We start from the raw sequence: 25,142 nt of genomic DNA, 5'->3' as shown, positions 1-25,142 counted from the left end.
ACCTAAATGGAAAGTAGCAGGAGAGACAGTAATTTTGTCTACCCTGGTAGTACACTGATGAATTAAAGCTGAGAATAGTGTCTAACATAAGGCAAGTACTCAATACTTATTTGTTGAGTGAAAAAATATGTTAATCATAGTAATAAATGGTGTTTCATAAATTTTCTTGGGGGATTTTTTTCCTAGTTATCATGCACTATGGGTATTTCATCTATTATAATCTCACAGCATTTTCTAGAGATTTCCTCTCCGCAAATGCAGCACCTATTTATTTGAGATAAGATACCTAAGATGGAGAGATTTATATGTGTATGTTTTATAAATATTGCTGTTTTTCTGTCAATTTATAATCCAAAAAGTAACTCAACTGCTTAAACCTAAAGAAAATATACAACTCTATGAATAAATTTTGGTTCACTATTTGAAAGGAAGCTAGAAAATAGCTCTTTATAGCAAATGAAGATAACTTCAGAAAAAAATAGCTTTAAATCAAAGGAACAAGACTTGGTATCCAATGCTAGTGAGATTGTAATAGAATCAGGATATTAACAAAATGCGGTAATAATGTAAAGTGGTATAAATATCTTTTGGAAATAAGTTGACATGAAGAATTATGGCCATAAAAATATTCATATTCATTGACCCAGATAATTTATTTTCAGTGTTTTATTCTATGGAAACATGTACTTTAACTGTCTAAAAGAGACGGTTTCTCGTCACACAGTATCATTTTCAATGCAGACCAGTGTAAGTTCCTAAAAAGAGTTTGCTACCAAGAAAGTTAAGTTTAAAATCAAAGCACAGATGTAAACAAAATGTAATAAATAAATTTTTCTGAAAAAAGGATAATTATTCTGTTAATGAATTCAACATAGAAGTATTTGTTTAAAAGAAAACAAAAACACAAAAAAATTAGTTAAATAATCTTAAAATTGATTTTTTCCATAAAAATTTAAGTCTAAATACACCAAATAATTTTGATGTCAATTAATACAAAAGCAATATGTCATTTAAAAAAAAAAAACAAGAAGGACACCTGGGTGGCTCAGTTGGTTAAGTATCCAACTCCTGATTTTGGCTCAGGTCATGCACGATCTCAGGGTGGTGAGATGGAGCCCTGAGTCAGGCTTCCCACTGGGCATGGAACCTGCTTAAGATTCTCTCTCCCTCTCTCTCTGTTCCCCACTTCTCTAAACAACCAAACAACCAATCAACCAACCAACCAACCAACCAACCACCCAACCAACCAACCAAGTGGCTCAGTACTTACAGGTATACAATATTCCACCATTGGGTAATGTAATTTGTGACCTTTTGCCGTTCGACCCGAAAAAAAGCAACTCTGGCAGACATCATAGTTAAAATGCTTTAGGCTTCTATACCTAGAGAAAAGAAAAGAAAATTCATTAGCTTGCATGCCTAATTTTAGTCCAAATCATTCGGCTGTGGGCAGGAATGCCATTCATCCAAATCACCATGGAAATAAAGGTAGATTGGTCACAAAATGTAGAATTTTCTTTGTATCTTAGCTCCAAATTAGGGCCAAGAAAATCTTGGATTTCACAAGGGAAATTAAGTAACCCACCTCCCAAGTGAAAAAAAAAAAAGAAAAGCAAATTTTTGAAATCCAAGTCTCTAAAGCATTTTGCCATTTTTTTCAACATTACAAGAAGACAAATATCCATGTCAGACGTTTTTCTGTAATGTATGAAAGTGAATGCAAATGGCAGAGAAGGAGAGTCATGTTTATTAGCTTGACACATCAGATTTTTAAATTACACTGTCAATAAGAAATGAATCTCAAAATTCCCTGACAAAGCTTTCTCCAGTGAGAATGAATCAGGGTTAATCAATTTCACAGCAAACTTGGGCATAAGTAACATAAAGAAATCTAGTTACTTCTCACTATTTAAATGTTGCTTTCTGCTTACTAAGTTTGACCCCAAAGGCCTTACAACATCAGCAAATTCCATCAGAGCCATATATGTAAATTGAGTCATACAATTATTATGCATGAACATTTCTGGAATCTACGTAAATAGAAATTCAGAATAATCTCCATTTCTGGAGCCAAGTGGTATAGATAACAATAATAATAAAATAAGCTTCATGTAGTAATTATAAGAAGGAATGCCATTTTCAGATAGATGGAATATGCTAAGATTCTCATTTACTGAGGATACAAACCCCCAATGGAATCAGTGGGAAGGGATGGTAAATGTACACTGAAATTATAACAACAGAACAGAAAATAGTCTCCTGCTATCCCTGGCAACATATCATCTTACCTGAACCCAACTATTGGACACTCTTTACAGATGTTGCATTTAGCTTGATGCTTTGCAGTCTCAGCTGCAGCCACTCGGTGTAAAACTGGCAGCCAAACCATGGACTGTGGTTCCAGACGCATCCAATCTATAAAATCTTTTACACTTATCTCTGGCTTGTTGTTATTCTGGTAAAAAAAAAAAAAAAAAAAATATATATATATATATATATATATATATATATATATATATAAAGTGAAGAAAATCTCTTCATTGAAATTGCAGCAGGTATTGCTTTATAATCTTCTGAAAATCTGTATGAAGTGAAAGAAAAGTTATAGAACTCTTTCCAGGTCAGTTAAATCACAAAATATTTAAGGTTCTTAATGGAGAGAAAAATCTAGAATTTAAAATCAGAAAAAAACAAATAATCTTATAAGGAAGAAGAAAAAAAAATCCCATTGCCCTCCCTAATAGACTCAGATTAAAAACAAAAACAAAAAACAAAACCTCAAACCACACAATTCAAGGTACTATTTTTGCATAAAATTTTAATCCTATAAAACTCGTTTATCTAAGTAAAAATTTGAGAAAAACTCATTGGTAACTTCCCAAACTTGAAGGTCATTACAGATGCTAAATAAAAACTATTATTTCTGTGTCCTGGTCCACCCATTACAACAGCATACTAGGAATATATTACTATGAATATACTTGGCAACATTTCCAAATTTATTATGATTAACTGCATTAAAGTCTGAATCTCTCTTTAAACCTAATCCTAACTAATTTTCATATGTGTAAAGTTAAATTTGTAACATCGTTCTCCCACTTTTGTCAAGGTCACCCCATGAACCAGTACATGGTAGAACCATATTTAGAATTTTCATTTGGTATTTTTTGTATTTCTAAAACAAGTATAACGGCCATTATAAAATGTAAATGTAATAACCCATAACATCAATTCTCCTTAAAGAGATGGTGTGAGCATTTTTTTTTCTCAGCAACAATAAATCACTGGATATGCTTCGGCAAAATATCTATAGCTTTTTCCTTTATGCATACATATAACATCAGTAGTAACATTTCCAGAATGCTTTTATATACATTAAAAAGAATTTGGGGGTTTGTATGGAAGAAAAAACCCCAATCAATTATATAACTTGGTATGTGGTTATACTTTCATGAACATCATAAGAAGACAGAGGAGATTCAGGTAAATACAGTAGGAACACATACTGAAGCCCTTCACTTGAAGGGCTCAGAGAAGGATTTTCAGAGAATGTGAAATAAGCAAAGATCAAAAGAAAGAATAAGGATTAGCAGGAGAATAGAGTTTGTAGGTGAAGGGTAAGAAAGAATATACTAAACAAAAGGCACATGTCCAAAGGTGCTAGGGCAGGAATGAAGGAAGTAAAATTGCCACTGGAAACAGACAGGAAGGGGATGAGTGGTAAAAGGTGAGGCCCAGGGCAAAGTGAGGGTCAATCACAGCAATCTAGTAGCACATTTTAAAGACGTGGCGTTTTATCCATTTACAAATAGTAAGTCTCCTTGAGAAGGTTGCTATTCCTTGAATGAAATGTGTTTGAAAAAATTTAAAACACAAACTTACTGGGATGGTACCCAACATTTTCTGATTCGGTTCTAGCACAAGTTCCCTGTTCCAATTCTCACAACATCCTCAACACCATTCCTGATACGTTCTACATACCAGCGATCCTTCTCGTTTACCTGTTGGAAGCAGCTGCGAACACTGGGTTCAATATTACTGCCCCCAAAAGCTGCTACTTCCCCCAGCTGCCGAGGGATCTGGATGGCATCATGAAGTAACAGGCCAAGCTGCCTCTGGTCACACATTTCTGTCGGGCCTGCCACCTCCTTAAAGAGATCTACAAAGAAGAGAGCCCAGAGGTTAACTTCCATCTGCTTAGACTATTCTTTTATGTAAATGATATCTTTGGTTTTGTCAACTGAATGATGTCGATTTAAAAAAAATTATGTGGACATGAATCACATGAGTTATTTAAATTTCATGTAAAAGCAATCCACTTTCTTACAGAAACAAATATTTTTTGGAAAGGAATTTCCAGGTTTTAAAAACTTAAAAAAAATCACGCAAATTCTAAATGCTTTTCATATGAAGTTTAATGAGAACAGAAAAAAAGGAGAGTAAATATGTATTTGGTCCTAAAAATCATTCCTAAACAATACTTGGTAAATAGACATCAGATGAAAGTCTATCACCTTGGTGTATTTTTCTTTTAAGGGAAATAAAGCTAAATCTAACACTGCCAACAGTGAATTTTCAAACAACTGAACCAAGCTCAGTGATTCTGACATAGTAATTACAGTGAAATGTAACTTTACGTTTACACAGAGGAAGTGAATCCAAGTAAGATAAATTTAATTTTTATTATCATTTGTTCACTTAGATTTGGTCAGAATTCTGTGTTTTTCTTTTTTTCTTCCTTTCATAAAAATTTGAGTACAGTTGACACACAATGCTATATTAGATGCAGGTGTACAACATAATGATTCAACATCTCTATACGTTATGCTATGCTCACTACCACAAGTATAGTTACCATCTGTCACCATACAATGCTGTTACTTTACCATTGACTACATTCCCTATGCCATACCTTTTATTACTGTGATTTACTCATTCCATAACTAAAAGCCTATATCTCCCACTCCCCTTCACTCACTCTGTCTACCCTTCACCCTTCTTCCCTTTGTTAAAAATAAGACTTTCATAGCCAGAAAATATTTATTTAGGACTCTTATGACTCTTGTTTTAAACCCACTGCTAGGAAGAGACCTTCTAAGTAATAATGCTCTCTATACAGAGATGTACACATTTCAGTGACATGAATCATGCCAAATTTTCCTCTTTTGAGGAAGACAGCTATACTACTATGCCACAGTTAAGGTAATGCTACACATAAAACACAGAAGAAAAGATTCTTTAACATTTTGACATCTGAATTCTGATAAAAGTTCTTATTTTCATATTATAGTCAGAAACAAAGAGGAATATTAGGATGTGGGAACAGGTCACAATCTAAAAATCAAGTTCCAACAAATCAGCACAGAAGAGATGCAAAATGCATTCTTGTAAATGCATTTTTGATGAGGCAAGAAAGCCACTCAGCTATAAGCAAGAATGTCCAGCAGTTGGTAGAATGTAACTAAGAGATATTCTCAAGAAGGTGCTAAGAGAAGGAGGTGTCACCAGGGTCAAGACACTGACATTAGCCATTGCAAAATCACTGTGCAGATGGATACCAATTGAACCAGAATAGCACCTATGCCATTGAGTTTGGAGAGCAAATTGTCTTCAATATTAATCTAACAATGGAAATAATAATGAAGTGTTCTGATATCACTGGGGAAATCAAAACTAAAATCAGAGTTGCTAAGGACCTCAAAATAAAAAACAAAACAAAACTCCAAAACATTTCCGTAGTCTCAATACTTGCAGGAAAGATTTAAAGATTTTAACCCAAAGGATGTCTTATTTAATTAAGTACTAAAATGGCATACTTCATGGATTAAGATAAATATCAGAAATTCTCATTGCAGGGCTTCTACTTTCTTTGCCATAATCTGAAAATTTAATGTTGAATTTGCTGGTATTTGTAGAAAGTATGTCCATTGTATTACGAGTGCGTGAATACAGGTATGCTGAAATAGGCTCCTCATTTGAAAATTATACCTTTCAGACATATGTTTGAAGGTATGTATACAGATAAAAGAAATCTTTATATATTATATTTGGTTTTGCCCTATAACTACAGTCACCGTGTTATAACTCTTTCTTTTGGTTTCAGCTTGCTTTTTGATAGCCAACTTGAAAAGGAAGGGAGGAGAAATCATTGATCTAGGAAAACAGAACATTCCTACATTTTAATATTCATGGTACACTTTGAGAGTGAATTTGTATTTGTTTCAGAGTAAGATGAGCATCATGATGTAACTGTTACCTTTAAGGAACCTACATTCTTTCAGAAGCACATGAAAACCCCAAACTATAAATGATAAAAAGTCCTTTTTAAAATAGTGCTACAGTGATGTTTTTATTAACATTTTTCTTTCCCACTCATTACAAAAAATGATCTTTTTAGCTTTGAAAATGATTATCTTTTGACAATTACGATGTTGTAGATGATTTAAATTTTGGATAAAAACCAATCAAATAAAAGCCTTCTGCAAAGCTTCTGCTAGGTTCTGACTACCATCAAGGCACCTCACCTGATCTTACTATCCGCTTTTTGTTTCATACAAATCCTACATCTCTTATCACTGACATTCTTGTCAAACTGTTTAAGAAAAACAAGCCATCATGACCTAGACTTATAATTCACGAATTACCTCACAGACATCACAGAAAATAAGTTTTTAAAAACTTATGTCTGTTCACAGATGATGCTAAACTTAACTAAGTTTATAGGACCTGGGATCAAATATCCTCTTGTTTTTCGTCTCTCCACATTCATGAAATATCCCTACCGCTCTCCCCAAAATGTTATGGATATATTTTGTGAAGAATCATCTGGTGAGGGACACCTGGGTGGCTCAGAGGTTGGGCATCTGCCTTCAGCCCAGGGTGTGATCCTGGTGTCCCGGGATGGAGTCCCACAGCGGGCTCCCTGTATGGAGCCTGCTTCTCCCTCTGCCCGTGTCTCTGCCTCTCTCTCTCTCTCATGAATAAATAAAATCTTAAAAAAAAAAGAATCATCTGGTGATACGCATGATAGGACCAAGTTACCCAGACTTTATGAACAAATTAAATCAGAAAAACTTTACAGTAGTTAAAAGAGTTTAGAGGCACAGCAGCAACTGCTACCATTTATTCAACAGCTGTGATTTATAGGTACTTTTCACATATTATCTCTAATTGCTTTCAAAGCAAGAACTATTGGCTTCATTCTTCAGCTGAAGGAAATCCATTCTGGAGGCTGAAATGTGAAATGTGAGTAATACTGCCTTTTAGCTGGTGATCTTTAGTGGGATCCTGTAACCTGCCTAAAGTCACTCAGCCACTAAGTGGCAAAGCTGAGATTTGAAGGCACGTCTCCTCGGCTCCTGAGCCTATCCCTTTCAAAATGTCAGGATGCCTGCCCTTTGTTAACTGAAAGCTAAAAGTATACCACTGATTTATTTGGTGAATAAGGACAAACAAAATTTATTATTTTCTCATGTTATAAAATATAATTCTTTGCCAAAGCCTGTAATAGTTCTAGTCCATCTCATTTTTTTTCCTGAGGGGGCATTAGAAGTACACAAGGTTCTATAATAAAGAATAATAGGAAAGTTCTAGTCCATCTTAATTTTTTTTCAAGCAGTAGAAGTACAGAGAGAAAGACTCTTGGGCGTTAGAGTCAGAAAAATCTACATGTTCTCATTCTACTCTCATAATTTATTGTCTCTGCAGCCACTGATGAGATTTTTAACCCAACTCAGAATTAATTTTTTTTAGCTGGAACACGAAAGTCACAATGCCTACATTCTGAAGTGATTATTCTAAGACTTAGATGAGATATAATGTGCAGTTGGTTTTCACTTCATTGAGGCACCTTGCCTCATTTCACACAAATCCACATCACTTCTCACTGACACCCTTTGTCTAGCCCAGGATGTGTCTAGTAAGGGGTAAAAAGAATAGAAATTGTTATTACAAGTAAATCATATAAAGGAAACCTCCAATCAACTGCTATTATCATTAATATTACTAAAACCATAATTGTACAGGAAAAGTCTTACATACATCTGTATTTTTCTTCTAAGAGACCTTTGGAAAGAGACATCAATCCAATCTTCAGACTCTGCACTCTTATTTTTCCAGTTCGACCCCTATAATTGTAAGAATTTCAACACGTTAGATGTATTTAAAGCTGTATATAGGACACTAATTGTTTCTGAATATCTGTTTTCTTGACGGTAAATTACTGAAAGATGATTGCACCTTAGAGATGCAAATTTTCTATTCACTTTGAACAATTAATTTTAAACCCATACCATAATTTCACGACATGTTTTAATAGCATGTTTGACCCAATCTGAAGAATACAGAACCTGAAGTCACTTTACATGTAATACATGAACTTGGAAGAACAAATAAAAGTAAAATGAAAATGATAATTACAAAGCTGAAAAAGATATTTTTGGGAATAGTATGAATTAAAATCTATCTGTTAATAATTATAAATGCAAAATTTAAAATAGATAGCAAAAGCTATATATAATATGCATGTGGCTTAATATAGCAAGAAAAATATGATGTATCTAAAAACAAAGGTACAAAATATACAAAAATTATAGAAAATTAATGTACAGAAACTATAGAATGTACCAGAACTACAAAAATGTACAAAACTACATGTACAAAAACTATATAAAATTAACTATATATTGAGGGCTAATAACTTGTTAGATACTTAAAAGCCTGTTGTCTTCATTGGTCTCTGTCAATTCAGTTTTCTCAGGTTACTATTTCAATTATAATAGATGGTGATCTTAGGTGTGAAATTTCTATTTGGGGAAGACTCAAATTATAATTAAATACAAAATGTATTAATTAATCAACACTAGGAAACAGCTTTGTACTATGCCAACAAGAGACCATAAGTTGACTAGAAGAAAATTTTTATTTTTAAAAGCATAGAGCTGTCTTTATTCCTGTTATGTGTCAAAGTATTTCTGAGTTGTCTACCAAATGTCCTAATGTATTAGATCCTGGGGATGGAGAATGGGAAATGCAGAAACCACAAAAATTGATAACCTGATCTTTGCTAAGGAGCAACACACAATCTAGAAAAAAAGTCTTTCTTGCTATCTCTATTATTTCATAGTCAGAATCTGCTTTCAGTTTAGGTTTTTAATATTAATTTTTCTCAAGACATGTTTTCAATATATAAGTACAGTATACTTCATACCTGTATCTAATATCTATGTAACTTTATCATTAAAGTTGATAAATCATATCATTTAAAAGTTGATAAATATCATTAAAGTTGATAAATCATATCATTACATAAAATTTAGTAACTCATGCTATCTAAAAAACAGATAAATATTTGTGTCATATCATGTTAATTTTAGGTGGTATTTTTGTCAAACTGTGTTTAAATCTTGTTCTTATTGATATTCCTACTATTAATACTAATGTATATCTTCTATTCTCAAATTATAAATATGCAGGTAAGTTTCTATATATATACCATGACATATAAGTTATAAAATAAATAAAAGAGAAAAACATGCTGAGATCAGTAAAATGTATTTTCAAAACAGTCACTTAATAGCCTAAACTTTATAATCTATATGAAATCACATCCAATAAACTTATTAAACTGTTAATATGCATGTGTGCAACATTCAAAAGTGACCAATGAAATAATTAATACTTAAATTTTTAAATACATATAGCCATTATAAGCAGAAATCTAAGTTAATGTACTCATTCCAGTTTCTTGCCATTATAGAAATATTTTCAAGTTAAACTGAGTCATGCTACAAATTGTTTTTCTAGTTTACATTTTTAAGTGTTTCCTAATTATCACCCCAAAATATACCATGTCTGTTTTTCTTCTCTCATGAATCAAGAAATTTTATTTTCTGGATAATCAGGCAATAGAGTTACAGAAGATAGCAAAAGGCTGGTAAATAGACTAGCACATGGACACAGGGAAAGACAAAGCAGTCCCTTAAGGGAAAAAAGATAAAAATGACATGTATTAGAGGATAACCTCCAGACTATGGTGACAATAGAAGAAAGGGGCATCATCAGGAAGGCTACTGAAAATGTCAATCATCCAATCATCACACCATTAGCAGTTATGAAGGTTTACTGTGGTCCCAGCATTGTTCTGTGTACCAGGAGGACCAGCAGAAAAGTTAAGGCACAATTCCTACCCATGATAAGGTCACACACAGCTAGAGAGGAGGGACAAAAACAATGGGAAATGCACAAAAAACAGGAGAGCAACCTTTATGCATGGAAATAAATCAAGCATAAGAAAGTTGTGGCTGACTTGTTATTAGTCTCATAACATTTGGTAGAGGAGATAAGTCTCAAATCAAACACTGAAAGCATGACATAGCTGGACTGTCCCTAGAAGAGAGTAGATTATTATAGGAAAAACATGGGCAAGGGGACAAAAGCAGGAGTGGAGCACCAGACACTAGATGCTTTCAGGTGCGGGAAAGACTTGTATTAAGGCTAAACAGTTGATAAAGTAGTCCAGGTTTTACCATCTGGAACCAGATGATAGAGAGCTCTGATATTAAATAAGACATCTAGATTTGAAAAAGAAGAGGGAGGCAAAGAAATTTATTAGTAAATGATATAACCCAATATTTAATATTTGGTCCCTGATTGTCTTCCAAAGTAACTCCTGAAATTAACTGGAAAAATATGTACCTTATAAAATTATATCCATCTTGGCATAGTGAAAAAATAACACTGCAGTAAATGAGGTTAATATTTTCTGTAGGGACAAAAATATTTAAACCAAGTGTTCCAGACTATTGCTTTAAATCATGATTTAAACATTTTTGATTTCTATTAAATTTAGAAGGAAGATCAGAAGTTAAGGCATTTTAACCTGGGAAGATGAAGACTGAGTGAGGCTGTGAACTCATAGATGGAATAAATTTTATCTTTATAGTTTAGAAAGCCCTTTCTACATATATTAGTTCATTTGCCCTTCACAAATATCTTACGTATGGTAAGCAGAGTAGATATCTTTACCTCAATTTTTCAGATGAGAAATTGAGATGCCAAAAGTTGAGTGGCTGCCAAGGTACAAAGCAACCAGAATAAAAAATTTGGATTCTCATCATTCACAACAGAATAGACTTTTTTTTTTGTAAAATTCAGAGTATTAGGAGTTGGATACATGTTAAAACTTGAAAAAAATAGCTTAATATAACTTATAAAGTACTATGTTTCTTAGATATGGCAATATGGAAGAAATAATCAAGTGATTATTAAAGAAACCTGAGTATTAATTCCCTATCTACCACTAATGTGCAAGAAGTGGCTATGGATAAATTGTCTTATCTCACTGGGTCAATTTCTTAATCAGTAAAATGAAGAGAGCAGAGTAAAATGAAAAGGGAAGAATGGAAGATGGAAGTCTTCTCCTTCTAGAATTCTAAGATCTCCTGTGTATGCATCACTCATTATTTCAAGAGCTGTTTGAATATACTTCAAGAACTCAAAGTATCAGCTCTGGCTGTAGCATACTACACAAAGGCAGTCAAAAATATATAGTTAAATAGTGAATATCAAAAAAGCTGAATGAATGGAAAGGTGAGATCGTAGTACTATTTCCAAGGTTCAGAGACTTCTTAGGGTCCAAAATGTTCTAATGCTCAAAGAAAACTAGTAACTTGAATAAGTCTTGTTTAGATAAATTATGGTTGTTAGAGAAATTTGGGTAATCAACTCTGGCTATCTGAGACTGCCATCATATGATTAGCTATATTTTTTTCCTTTTACGTTAATGCATGATATTTCTCTCTAGGACAGAAAACTAGACTGGATGCATACAGCATTCTGATCCAGCATGGTCTTCACTATATTTCTCTGGCATGGAAAAGATTTTTTTCCTTTAAAATGGAAAATTTCAAGAAACTGTCTAAATAAGAAACAGTACCTCAGTGTAGCATTTCCCATGTGTTCACATTTGATGATGGAAAGTGGAAATATGCCAACATTTGATTCCCTAGAATATGAATCACAACATTTCACATTCTGCTTCCTTCACAACTAAGTGGCACTATTCCCTTTGGGCTGTCCAGTGAAAACAACATATGTGACATGTTATGAGTTAGAGTCTCCTAGAATTCATGTGTTGAAGGTCTAACCACTTGGTAACTCAGAATATGATTGTATTCAAAGATAGGGTCTTTAGAGAAGTAATTGACCCAAAATGAGATCATGGGGTGGGCCCCAATCCAATGCAACAGATGTTAACACACATAGAAGACAGACCATGTGAAGACACAGGGAGAAGATAACCATCTCTAAGCTGAGGAGAGAGGCCTCAGAAGAAACCAATCCTGTTGACACCTTGATCTTGGACTTCTAGTAAGAAAAATTCCTGTTATTTAAGTCGCCTAGTTTGTGGTACTTTGTTATGGCAGCCCTAGCAAACTAATGTAGGGTGTTTGAACTAGATGAGGGTGGTTTAACATCTTCTCCAGTTCTTCCTGAAATTATTGCTCAAAACATCCACCTCTACCATGCCCTTATAGAACTTAATGGAGTTCTCAACCAAGTAATCTATGAATGTAGCATTCTTCCTGGGCCCTCAAATTAAGTTATAGGTTTTGTAGTTAACACATCCAATTGACCAACTATCTTGGTGAATTTACTATATAGAAAATGTTTCTTTTGGAGGTTTAAAAAATTGAAGATCGGCTAAATAGTGAATTAATGCCAAAGTCATATTTTATTCTAGAAGGATAAAATGAAATGTATTAAAAGAAAACAGACAGGGATATAGTAAATCCCACATTCATTATTATAATTGAGATTTATGCTACCTATCTGTTCTTCAGTGACTTTCTTAAGAGTCCTCTAGCACATAGGGGCTATTTAATTATTTAAGAAAAAAAAAACTTTGTTGTGACATTTGTGAATATTGAAAGATAACAAACTTTCTAATCAAAAGAATAAACAATTTTAATTAAATCATCCCTAAAGCAATTGTCACCTTTTACTTCTTATATGGAATCAATCCACTGCTAAATACATGTGCATGTATAAATTATCACCTATCTTCTTTCTCTCTAAATCAAATAAAAGGATGACAAACATAAATTTTCATGCAGCTAATTAGTAGAAAATAACTTTTAGGTTCTGAAAGAAAATCAACAGTTCTCATTTTCTTATTTCATCTTTGCATACTTTAACCCCCTACCAGAAGAATGAATAATTCCTAATGTTTTAGAAATGTCAGCCCACAGCAGGTCTTTCTAGAATTGATTATTTCACAAATGCACTGTCACATTCAAAAAAGCCAAATTAATGGTGAATGAGTTACGTTGCAAGTTGAGAGTGCTCTTTATGTAACAGTGAGCATCTAATTAAATTACAGATATTACAGTGTCTTATAGCATAAATTATTTAAAACACCACACATACACATAACTGCTATTGCAATAAATAAAGATAATACCAAAAGATAAATTAAATCCCTTTAATTGCCATTCAAATTGCTCTTAAGTTGTCATACAAAAATTGCAGAGTGGATTATTAGGAGCCAGTCAATTACTGTAACTCATAACAACAAATATAAATTTTTGTCTTTCAAAAGAGAGGAGAAAATAGGACTTATTCATATTAGGTTTCCCCTACCCAAGATGATGCTACAAATCTGACAACATTTATAAATTGAAGCAAAATCTTGAAGTAATAGGTGGACATGCTTTTTTGTTATGTTGTTGGTTAAGAGCTCAAATTTTGGAAAGTCCTTCTTTTCAACAATTAACGTAAATATTTCCACTATGAAAAGTACTTTGAAAGTACTTTTTAAAAAACTCATTTCAAAATTGAGACATTTTTGCATTATCAATATATTCCATTCAATGATTATATCTTAAGAAGAAAAAATGCAACTTACGTGTCATACACATTGAGCAACCAGTTGAGACACATATCCACACAGAGTGGAACGTTGACCAGATCTTTATGCATTTGTTCAAGACCATCATAAGTTGTTGTCAGACAGTTGATGACATCTGGAACACTAAGAAGCTGATCATTTTGGTTCAGTTTGTGCTGCTTGAAAACTTCATTTGTTGTATTCAACTCTAAGAGATCCACTAATCAGGTAAGAAAAAGGAATATGCACTGTCATTACATTACACAACAACACTGCAACAGAAACATTTCTAATCTTAAATCTTTAGCTTGATTCTTCAACTTAAGAATCTATCCTTTCAAGCTAATTTCAATTTTTAAAGAAATAAATAGCATTTCCATTCTTACATTTCTAAACACTTCTTTTATTTGTATCTCTTATTTTCATGCTTTTGCATCTAAACTCTGTTACTTTTCAATCTGATCCCATTTTTTTTTTTTTCTCTTTGGAATATCAACTCTTTCCACTTTCCCTTTTTGGCTTTCCTCTCTTTAGGCTCTTTCTACTTTTAAATATAGGAAGGCATAAATAAATCTAGTCCAAATAGTAGAACATCTAAAATATGACACGGCTCTTCTCCTAACTCCTGAGAACAGCCTGCTCACCCCCTCCCAGTCATTCTTTATACCACTGCCAAACTAATCATTCTGTTTCTCAACATGTACATCATGGTATACAAGATTCACTGAAAATGTTCAGTTAAAAAAATGGGTCCTGTCAAAGTAGTTCTCTATTGCTTGCCAAACAAACTTGATCTAGAATGCCTTCCCAGTCTGGCCCTAACCTGGTTTGCTGCCCATGATCCTTTGGCATAGGGGCCATTTAAGTTACATGAGATTTGCAGCAGTCCACAGTATAGGCCCACATCCATGGGTCTTCGTATATTTGCTCCCACTTTTACACTTCACATGCAGAACATTTATAGTGGGACTGGCTGGTACTAGAGCAGGGTGGGCACGGAAGGACAAGCTGGGGCCCCTGCTCACAAAGATGGCCAGTCAGAAGAAGAGGTTAAGCATACTACTGATAACTTTACTAAAAGGAGTGAAACTGCAATAAAAATAAAAATAAATAGATTTATTTTTTTAAGTTTTATTTATTTATTCGTGAGAGACACAGAGAGAAAGGCAGAAAACATAGGCAGAGGGAGAAGCAGGCTCCATGAGGGGAGCACCATGCAGGACTTGATTCTAGGACTTTGGGATCACGATATCTTGAGCCGGAGGCAAGACACTTAACCACTGAGCCACCCAGGTGCTCCAGAATACACAGATTTCTATTGCCACAGGGGAGTAGAAGAAGCCCAGAAAAGGCTCCCTGGGCAGGTGGGGATTTGAAATGGGCCTTAAAGAAGAGAAGAGGGATGGCTCAGTAACTGAGTGTCTGCCTTTGGCTCAGGTCATGATCCCAGGGTCCTGGGATCGAGTCCCACATCAGGTTCACTACAGGGAGCCTGCTTCTCACTCTATGTCTCTGTTTTCTCTCGTGTGTGTTTCTCATGAATAAATAAATAAAATCTTTAAAACATAATAAAGAAGGGAAGATACAAGAGACCATATAAAGCAAGGAAAGAATTCCAGGAAGATAGAACTGCCTAGGAAAAGACAAGAATTCAAGGAAGTCTAGGAGGCTCTCAGAAATGACAATGGCAGTATGGACAATATGTGGCTTACACATAGGTGGCATTGGTTACAGTGAGGCAGACACTTGTCATGAAAGGGGAAGGCATGTGTTGCACTAGGGGAGATCCTCAAAAGCCAGGAGGAAAAGCTTAGACAAAAAAGAAAAAAACTCACATAATCTTTCTTTTTAATCAACTTTGAGTTATTCATTAGCTAATGGAAAACAGGGAAATAGTAGATGATCAAATTACCATGTACCTATGTATTTACTGAATGTAGGGATGACTCTTCTAAATCTACAGATATGGGTTTGGAAAATTACAGAACCCATATGAATTTAAGTTCTGCTCACTGAAATTCCTGCTTTATAAAATGTTTTCCTTATCTCCACATTTAACTCTTTTTAAAGATTTATTTATTTTTATTTTAGAGAGAGAGAGAGAGAGAGAAAGCATGAGCACAGAGAGTGGCAGAGGGAAAGGGAGAGAGAGATCCTCAAGCAGACTCCCTACTAAGTGCAGAGCCTAACACGGGGCTCGATCCCAGCACCCTGAGATCATGATCTGAGCCAAATCAAGAGCCAGATGCTTAACTGATTGAGCCACCCAGGTGCCCCACCATACTTAACTTTTCAACATTAAAAGAGATAAATAAGCTTAGGGGATAACCAACTATTTCCTCCTTGCCTGATATAAAACTATCCCCTCAAAAAAATATAAGAACATATTTTGACAGTTAAATAAAATGAATGGCTTCCTTTGTATTTCTCTATTTTTAATCACTGAATAACCACTCATTTTGAATTTTTAAAGATGCTTATGAAATGTGTCTACTCTTGCTACTTAAATACCATAGAATGATCTATTTTTTCAAGTGATCTGTAATGGAAAAGAACTGCTTTAAAATTACACAGATTAAAATTATTTCTAAAACAACTCAATAGGGAAGACTTTATAAAAGAGAGAGAGAGAAAAAAAGAGACAAATTAAAACACAAATCTGGATAATAGATCAATCCATTTACATCCAGTGTCAAATATATCATTGGTAAAATTTCAGCTAAGTATGAAATAACTTGTGTAAGCTTCCCATGAGTTAGAGACAGTATCAGAAAAAGCTAAGAACCATCTGGATCTTCAATATCATTTTTACCCCACTTCTTGGCACTGTACACCATTTTTGATTACAAACTTCCAGAGGGCAGGAGCAAAATTCAAACTCATCCTTCACAGGAGAAGTGCTTCATGGTGGTAGCTATAGAACTATAATTCCACAGAGTCACAAAGAAACATATTCAACTACTGCCAAAATGCTCTAAGTTTTCTGAATTCCAACACTAATTATGCCAACAAATCAGCACTGCTATTGTATCCACACATGTCATAAAGAGACAAGAGACCAAATTCCAAAAAGACTGTTTCCTGGATCGTGCTTGCCCTTGCATTTCTTCTAGAAAGGCCTCTTTTGTGATATACTTTGTAGCTATGACAATTTGCCATATCTCACAGACTATCATTTCTTCAGTTTTTAGTGATTTACTTTGACACTTTGCCTTAGTGCCTAAGCCAGGCATACATCCTTCCTGAAATGTGTCACATTTAGGTTCCTTTAAAAAACTGACTACATTTAAATCACACAAAATTATGATTTTCTCTTTTCAAGGGGAGACATATGACAGCTCAGTCATGTGGCAAATGAAACAAACAGCAGAATCATTTTCTAACTGACTTTCAGGCTTTCTCTTTAATCTCACATATGAGGCACAGGGGATCGAGTGGAAATGGATCATCATTCTCCTGTTCTGCAAAACCACACAGTTTAACACTTGACCTTGGGCTTCTAGAACCCTTATATTCTTGAACTGTTTGACCATTCCTTCTCAACACTCTCCTACTTCCTCTTCCCCAGACATGTCAGAAATACAGGTGGTGCTCAAGGTCTTGTATCAACGTCCCTTCACTCGGTACTACTGATACCCTCACTCTCTTTCAATATTTCAGTAATTCCTTCTTTCTGGATGGCTCCAGATTGTTTCCTCATCCCCCATCTCCTGTCTAAACACCCAATCCACATTCCTGCTGTTCTGTTCCCAAAGAGAACTATACTATTCTCTTCTGGGGACCTCCATCTTCATATGTCCCAAATAAAGGTCTTGACTTATTATGTTGCAATCCAGTAATGGTGTTACTATCTTCTATGGATCAGGAGTCTGCAAATCCTGAAGTGTGCTAACATTCTCCTTTCACCCTCTGCCAGTTATCACCTGGCAAATCCCCCTTAGTCATCAGTTCTCCCTACTCCTTACAAATCCTTACTCTCCTCCCTGCTCCCACCATTTGCCAGCTTAGCCCCTGTGATTTTTTTTACCTGAACTATGTATTTGTCCCTGTTCACTCGGTCCTTCCTTCTGCCTCAGGTATTGTCTAAAGGAAACATCTGCATCTGGGCCTATCTCTGAACTCCCACAAAACAGAAAATGAGTCTATGAAAACCACTGCAAACATTAAATGAAACATTTTGAGAGACTGAGGAACAAAAAAATTAAAGGAATCAGAAAAGGTTTTGTGAAAAAAGTACTGACCTTCCAAGTGGATCTAAACTGATTTTAAGGACATTTCTGAATCCTGGACAGATAGCTCATAATCTACTCCATTCAGACTCCACTGCATTCCCTGAAAACCATCCACACCTCTGATGCTGATGTATAGAAGTCCCTTTCTTCTTACCCCTGATTAATAGCCATGTGCCTAAATCCTGTGTGAATTTTAAAGCCTCGCTTGTGTGCTTCATACTCAAGGAAGCTTGCCTTGTTCGCGATGGCAAAGACCATTCCATTCTGAGGAATCCACTGAAAGCATGTCCGTGTGTAACACGCTATCTCTAAATGGACGTTTCTCAAGTGTGGGAACCAAGTCTCTTTACACAGTCTTATCTCCTGCACAGTCGTGGCATCCAATAAATGAATGAACAACGACAGAGCAGTGACTGCACACCCTCTACACTAAGACCGTGTGCTGGGTGGGGGTTTAGACAAAATGAGACGACCCCTGACCTCCCGTTCGCAGTGGAGGTAGGGCACTCCTCCTGACATTATCTATCAAACAAAGGCAAGCATATGGCGCTTAGGTGAGAAACAGTCGTTACTGGCAATCATAAAGTTCTGGAACAATTGGAGGCAGGTGGGATTAGCTTGTAAACATTTCCAAAAGAAGTAAATTTTTAACAGTGTCTGGAAGGAATAAAGGGTTATGGACCTTTGCAGAGGAAGGGTCAGGGCATTTCAAGTAAACAGAAAGGGTGGAAGGAGGAGGAACAGATTAATCATGAACAGGTGAGTCAGCAAGTGATCCAGAGGCCTCAGGCTGATGATCCAGAGGGGCCGAGGCAGAGGTGAGGCAAAAGTGAGGCCAGGTGGTTCAAAACACATCACCTCGAATATTTACAACCCAATGCAACCCAGCCCTTTTCTTACAGTGCATTTCTTTCTTTTTTAAAAGATTTTATTTATTTATTTATTTACTAGAGACACAGAGAGAGGCAGAGACATAGGTAGAGGGAGAAGCAGGTTCCCCACAGGGAGCCTGATGTGGGATTCGATCCCAGGACTCTGGGATCATGACCTGAGCCAAAGGCAGATGCTCAACCACGAAGCCACCCAGGCGTCCTCTTAGCCCTCATTTTTAAATGTCATGGAGCTTGGAAGGAGGAGGTGTTCCTCTTCTATTCCTTTCAGGTTTGAAGGATGGAGCCGAAAGAGGGAGTTCTTTCTTGAGAACTCAAAAGAACCAGTGGAGGAAAACACCAAATGTGTTAATATGTTTATCCAGCCAGAAGTGCTACAGAAGTTCATCACGACAAAAAGTGGTCTTCGGTCAACGGAGATTTGGGGCTGAATCATTTGTCCTCATTTTATAGCTCATCAGGCCTCAGAAGACCTTCCAGATCTGTCAGCTGGATACTGGACATGCAGCTGAGCCTCTTTCAAAACTGCTGTCACCATGGACTCACTGAGCTCACTGAACATCCCTTTTGTGTGTTCCTAATTCACTTCCTATTCCCCTCTGGCTCAACATACAGATCACTGGCCAGAGTGTTGGCTTTACTGTGTTGAACTGGTAATTCTGCACCATTTGCTTCCAGTTATCTGGGGCTCTGTGGATTATGTGCATCAAAATCATCTCATTTTTCTTTCATCCATAAATCTGGAGGCTTTTTTTTTTTTTTTTTTGCCCTTGAGACTTCTCTTCCACGTGTAACTTAAGTTTCTCTCATTTTAAAGCTTTGCATTGCTGTGGGGTTTTTTTCTGAATGATTCTACACTTCTCTTTCCTTACCTCTCTTCGTGTAACCAGCTCATAATGTAATTCTAATTTCTACTGACTTTTAAAGAGATTTTTAACCTCAATATATCATTTTCCATAGAGTAATAGTCAAAGCTTCATGAACTGTCTAGACATAATATAATTGTTAACAAAAGGTAGCAAGAATACTTGGAATTATTAAAATTATCCTGCCTTAAAAACATAGGCAGTTTCCATATTAACTATCTGATGAGACCTATATGTTCTTTGAATAGACTCGATCATTAAAACTATGACTACAAAGAGAATTCAGATAGGTTATATCTATACTTTATTATTACAAGTATTCATATTTCTATTTAAATTTAGGTTGTTTGGGCATTTGTGTTGGGGAGAGGAATAACTCTTTGGTAAAAATGGCTATCACAGAACATTACTCTGAGAAAACATTCTGCAGGAAAAATTCATGTTGATAATACCAAATATCTCAAGATATATTTAAATAAAAGCAGAGCTTTTATCTAATTTTCTAGGTGCCAGTTCAAATTTGGATCAGAAAAGTTATTTTTTAGTATTTATTATATTATTTCATTGAATCAAACTGTTTGGAATCCTATACTTCCAAATGAAGACAAAGTACTAAGAAGGAAATGATCTACTACTCTGATTTCCTAATTTAATCCTTTTAAATTGGGTGGCAGCATAATTTTTGAAAAAGCTTTTTATGTTACTCTTGTATTTTGGCTAATTTTGTTCTCCAACTGAGAATGGCATATGTTCATTTGTTTTACTACTGCATGCGTGCTGATGGGACAAATAATACAGCATTTATAGAAACCCAGCCAATTCCTTGAGTGAGATATACTAAAAATGAGATTAACTCTACAAATACATCACCCTCTTCATTTATCTCTGCCTTAAAAAAAAAAAAAAAGCAATCCAAAGAACAGAGTGATTAGCTTTGGTAGAATAACTCACAACACAGTGCTTTTTGTAGTCTTCGGATTTTGATGGCTGTACGGTAGGCAGAGAAACGTACATTATTCAGGTCGGCTGAAATGGAAAAGGGAACACATTCGAAAGCATGTTTATTATTTAACTTCTATTGAATGGCAAGAATATATTTGTTTACTTCAGATGATGGAAAGGCATTATGTCTGTTTTCATTAAGAAGTCTTCTCTCAAATTCCAAAGCATTTATTTAAGAGAATAATTAAATGTTCATCAGGACCATAGTGAGATACATTCCAAAGCAGTGCTACACAGCTTTCAAGAGGGTGTTATCCAAGAGGAAAAGGAGGGAAATGAGGAAAAGGAAACATGGCCTGTTAACTTCTGAATGCTTAATAAATCCATCACATTGTAGGCTCAGGGCTGTTCCTTCTCTACTGCTGGGAGGGACTCTCCTCCCAGGGAATCTTCCTCAAGGACAATTAGTTTTCTGTCAATGAGGCTGTCCTGTCCCTCTCACTACTCATAAAGCTAGTCTTATTTCTTCCATCCTGATCTGTTTGCTTCTTCTGCCCTTTTATAGATATGGTTAAAATTATCTCATTAGCTATATTCAGATCTTTAGAAACAAAAGGTTAAGTGTGGTTAATAATACTGCATTGTATATTTGAAAGTTGCTAGAAGAGTAGATCTTAAAAATTATCACAAAAATAAAACATGTTGTAGTGAGATGAGGGAGATGAGGTGATAGATGCTGACTAGACTTATTCTGGTGGACAGTTTCACAATACATTCAAATATTAAACCACTATATTGTACCTCTGTAACTAATATAATCTTGTATGCCAATTATATTGCAGTTTAAAAAAACAACTTTGGTATCAAAGTTTGGTACCAAATTTTTGGTACCTAAAAAGATTTGGTATCAAGTTCAAAAAAAGATATCATAATTTCTTTCTCTGTTTCCTATAGACAGAGTATCTGTATTAGAGACTGGAACTTAAGCAAACTCAGAAATCATCAGTTTGTACCCTTTTTTACAAACAAAAGAAACCCACTGATTTTCTCCCACTTGTTCAATTTTTGGGGTCGCCATCAACTATCCACATGAAAGCTCAATAGAAGCCTGACATTTAAAGAGATTAATAAGGGGTGCTCCCTCCTGTTGAAATGGGAGTCGGTGTGAGTCTTGGGGTGTTACTTGCCTCTCCAACAGTGCCTTATCTACCCAAAGAGAAAACTCTTTCAAAACCACTGGACCAACCTAAAGGAAACAGACTAGATCATCAATTCAAAGTCATATGCTACTAGAAATCTACAAGATCAGATTTCTCGTCTCATGTGTTTTCTTACATTTCTATACTAAAGTAATTGTAGCTTTTCATGACAAAATGAAATTAGGTAGGCTAATTTAGTAAGATCAATTGAATAAAATGTGAGCTAACAGGAAATTTAAAGCAATGAATTGGAGGTTGCTGCGCCATAATTGTTTTATTTTCAGGGAAAGCTGAAGTTTAAGATGACTCAATGTGAAGGAGCTTGTTTTTAAAATCAACCTAGTGTTATTTCAAACCACATGTTCCCTTGAGAAGAAAGGTAAAAACATTTTCCTGCATTGCCCTCAGAAATTCTACTGCTTTTCTATGTCAGTGACACAAGCTTTTAAACATACTGTGTCATGGAGGAAAAACTGGTGGTTAGTTTCTATTTAAGAATATACAACTATCAGTTGTTTAGGCTAATTAAATAAAATAGCACTCACCAAGAGATTGAAAGAGTTCAGTCATTTTAGGATGGTCCCAACAAGTTGTCTGTGTTTGATGGCTGGGGGAAAAAGGTAATATATTTAAATTAAAGAGCATACAAATTAATGTATATCACACAGAACATACGCAAAGAGAGTATTTATCTTAAGGTTTTTTTTTTTTTAAGATTTTATTTATTCATGAGAGACACAGAGAGGCAGAGACACAGGGAAAGGGAGAAGCAGGCTCCCTGTGGGGAGCCCGTTGCGGGACTCAATCCCAGGACCTTGGGATGATGACTTGAGCCAAAGGCAGATGCTCAACCACTGAGCCACCCAGGCATCCCCTAAATTTTTAAAATACATGCAAAATGATCCTAACCCTATATTGGGTCATTCTGAATCCTGATGTCCAGTTATTACATAACATTTGAAACAACAGTAATAAATTTTTATTTGGGCAAATATATTGTGAAAATACAAGTAAAAAATTTTGTCTCTTTCAAAAAGATTTATAACTAAAAATTAGAACCGAGATAGGAAGTGTGACCCAGGGGCCTCAGGCTTGATGCAGCCAGATCAATGTAGTTTCCAGAATAATTCTGCTTGTGTTAGGCAGATATAGATCCTCATTCAGAATAAAATCCTCCGAGAGCAAAAGTGCTGTAAAGAGTTGCTAAACTTTAGAAGTCCTAATCAAATTTCCAAAGAACAGAGAAATGAAGAGTTTAACTCTGAATAACATCTTCACCTCACAATCAAGTAAGCCTCCCTCCTTGTTAACCTTGAGTCTCTCCTGCCTCAGTGTAAATTAGTCCTTTGCCCCTGTAGGGGCTCACTCAGAGCCCTAGACCTGATACAAAGATTATTTCAAGCTAAAGACATCTGAGATTGAACAGATGTAGAAAGAAGTCTTTTCAGAGACTCCTTTATCTGACTAAAAGCAGAAACTTCTGGGAAGTGAGGCTTCCATAAATCCTTTTTCTGGGGGAGGTTTGTGGCTATGAAGAAGAAGAAAAACCACTTGCACCTGCATAAACAAACATTATCACAAACTTTCTTATCTTGTGTTTATTCTCCTAAAAAAACCATTTATCTTTCCTAAAGAAACCTATTGGGTCTTCACAAAGGAGCCTTTTCTCCCCAACTTCTTTCCCCTGCTCAGTGAGGTCTATATGCCCCCAAATTCTAACCACCCCTTTGAGTTACTCATCACTGTATGTGTAAACAAATGCTCTTCTCTTGCTGATGTGTCTTTTGTCAACATAATTCAAAGAACCCCAGAAACTAAACCTAAGAGAGTGGAAGAAAAGTTGTTTTTCCTCCCAACACACCCTCTTGGTGCTTGTTGATGTGTCTTTTGTCAACATAATTCAAAGAACCCCAGAAACTAAACCTAAGAGAGTGGAAGAAAAGTTGTTTTTCCTCCCAACACACCCTCTTGGTGTGTATCTGAATTCTCTGCTCCCCTTCTGCATGAATCTCTCTTGTCAATGTGACTTCATGCTAGTCTCAGCAATCAGCCTTCCTTGGTTAACCAGGACTTTTTAACAGGCATCAAACAGTTTTTCTCCTGGTACTTATTCTGCACTTGAGAAGTTAAGTTTTAAATTTTCTCTTTTTCTGTAAATTCTAAAACTAATTCACAGAATTTGAAGTCTTTCAGGAATAAGATGAAGGTAGAACAGATCCACATAGTGCTTAAATTAGGTTCCTGCCATTTGTGTGTGTGTATGTGTGCGTGTGTGTATGTGGTCAACCACTCTTAACTTCCATGGGTCAGTGTCCTTATATTTAAAAATAGTTTACTGTCCTTTTTCTAGGTCAGAATAGAGTAATAACATTTAATACTACTCAAAAGACTTCTTGGATAACGCGCAGTTCTTACAAACTGTTTAGTAAGCTAAGTGAAATGGCACAGTACACAAGGGAATGGTATTAAAATATTCATACAAATAAAAGAGATTTTTAAAAGTCTATGTTATATATCCAAAAGTGGGACATGTCACCAGGAAAAGGACATCATCACTGTTACACAGGCATATATAACAGAATTATCCAAAAACCCATAATTTGTTTTGAAAAATATTTAAAGTTTAGGTATGAAATTGGGTAAGTAAAATGTCCTGGGAATTCTAAAATCTCACACAGATTAACATGCCTAAAATGTGAAGGTCTATCTCAGGAAGAGCTGGAAAGTTGTCTAGTTCTCCTACCTGGTTCTTGACACCAATGCAGAGGCAAAATGTTTCCGCTGTGTACTCTGCTCCTGAACACCAACCAAACCATTCTACCAGTTTACTCTGTAAGTTGCTCCAACAACCACAGAGAAAGTACTGAAGCTGTCTGACCTAAAATTCTTACAATTCAGTGTGGCCCAGACCTTGATAAAAATGCAGAATCTTAGACCTCTACTCCTTCTATTGAACTGGATCTTCAATCTAACAAAATCCCATGGGATCAGTATGTACACTCATGTGTGAGAAGTAATTGACCTCAAAAGCTTCTAATGCATGAAGTAAAAAACAAAACAAAACAAAAAATAAAGACACCTCCAAGATTTGTTAATAAAACAACTTCCTCCCTACCATCAATAAG

At 35.3% G+C, this 25,142-nt stretch overlaps 1 protein-coding gene across 6 annotated transcripts in view; it reads right to left on the bottom strand.

The window, feature by feature from the left end:
- The window catches only part of UTRN (utrophin), a 497,690-nt gene that overhangs the window by 45,177 nt on the left and 427,371 nt on the right, over positions 1-25,142 (bottom strand). For all 6 annotated transcript variants that reach the window (XM_055311522.1, XM_055311520.1, XM_055311521.1 and 3 more), the window contains 7 exons: positions 22,563-22,624; positions 20,828-20,902; positions 13,907-14,108; positions 8,041-8,126; positions 4,002-4,159; positions 2,289-2,455; positions 1,271-1,382 (listed from right to left, as the gene is read on the bottom strand). In XM_055311522.1, the coding sequence (XP_055167497.1) occupies positions 1,271-1,382; positions 2,289-2,455; positions 4,002-4,159; positions 8,041-8,126; positions 13,907-14,108; positions 20,828-20,902; positions 22,563-22,624 (862 nt within the window). The remainder of the gene's footprint in view (positions 1-1,270; positions 1,383-2,288; positions 2,456-4,001; positions 4,160-8,040; positions 8,127-13,906; positions 14,109-20,827; positions 20,903-22,562; positions 22,625-25,142) is intronic.

Source organism: Nyctereutes procyonoides, unplaced genomic scaffold (genome assembly GCF_905146905.1).
Source record: "Nyctereutes procyonoides isolate TBG_1078 unplaced genomic scaffold, NYPRO_anot_genome, whole genome shotgun sequence".
NCBI lineage: Eukaryota > Metazoa > Chordata > Mammalia > Carnivora > Canidae > Nyctereutes > Nyctereutes procyonoides.
Note: the sequence above shows the minus strand (reverse complement) of the source record. Positions and strands in the feature narration are given on the sequence as shown.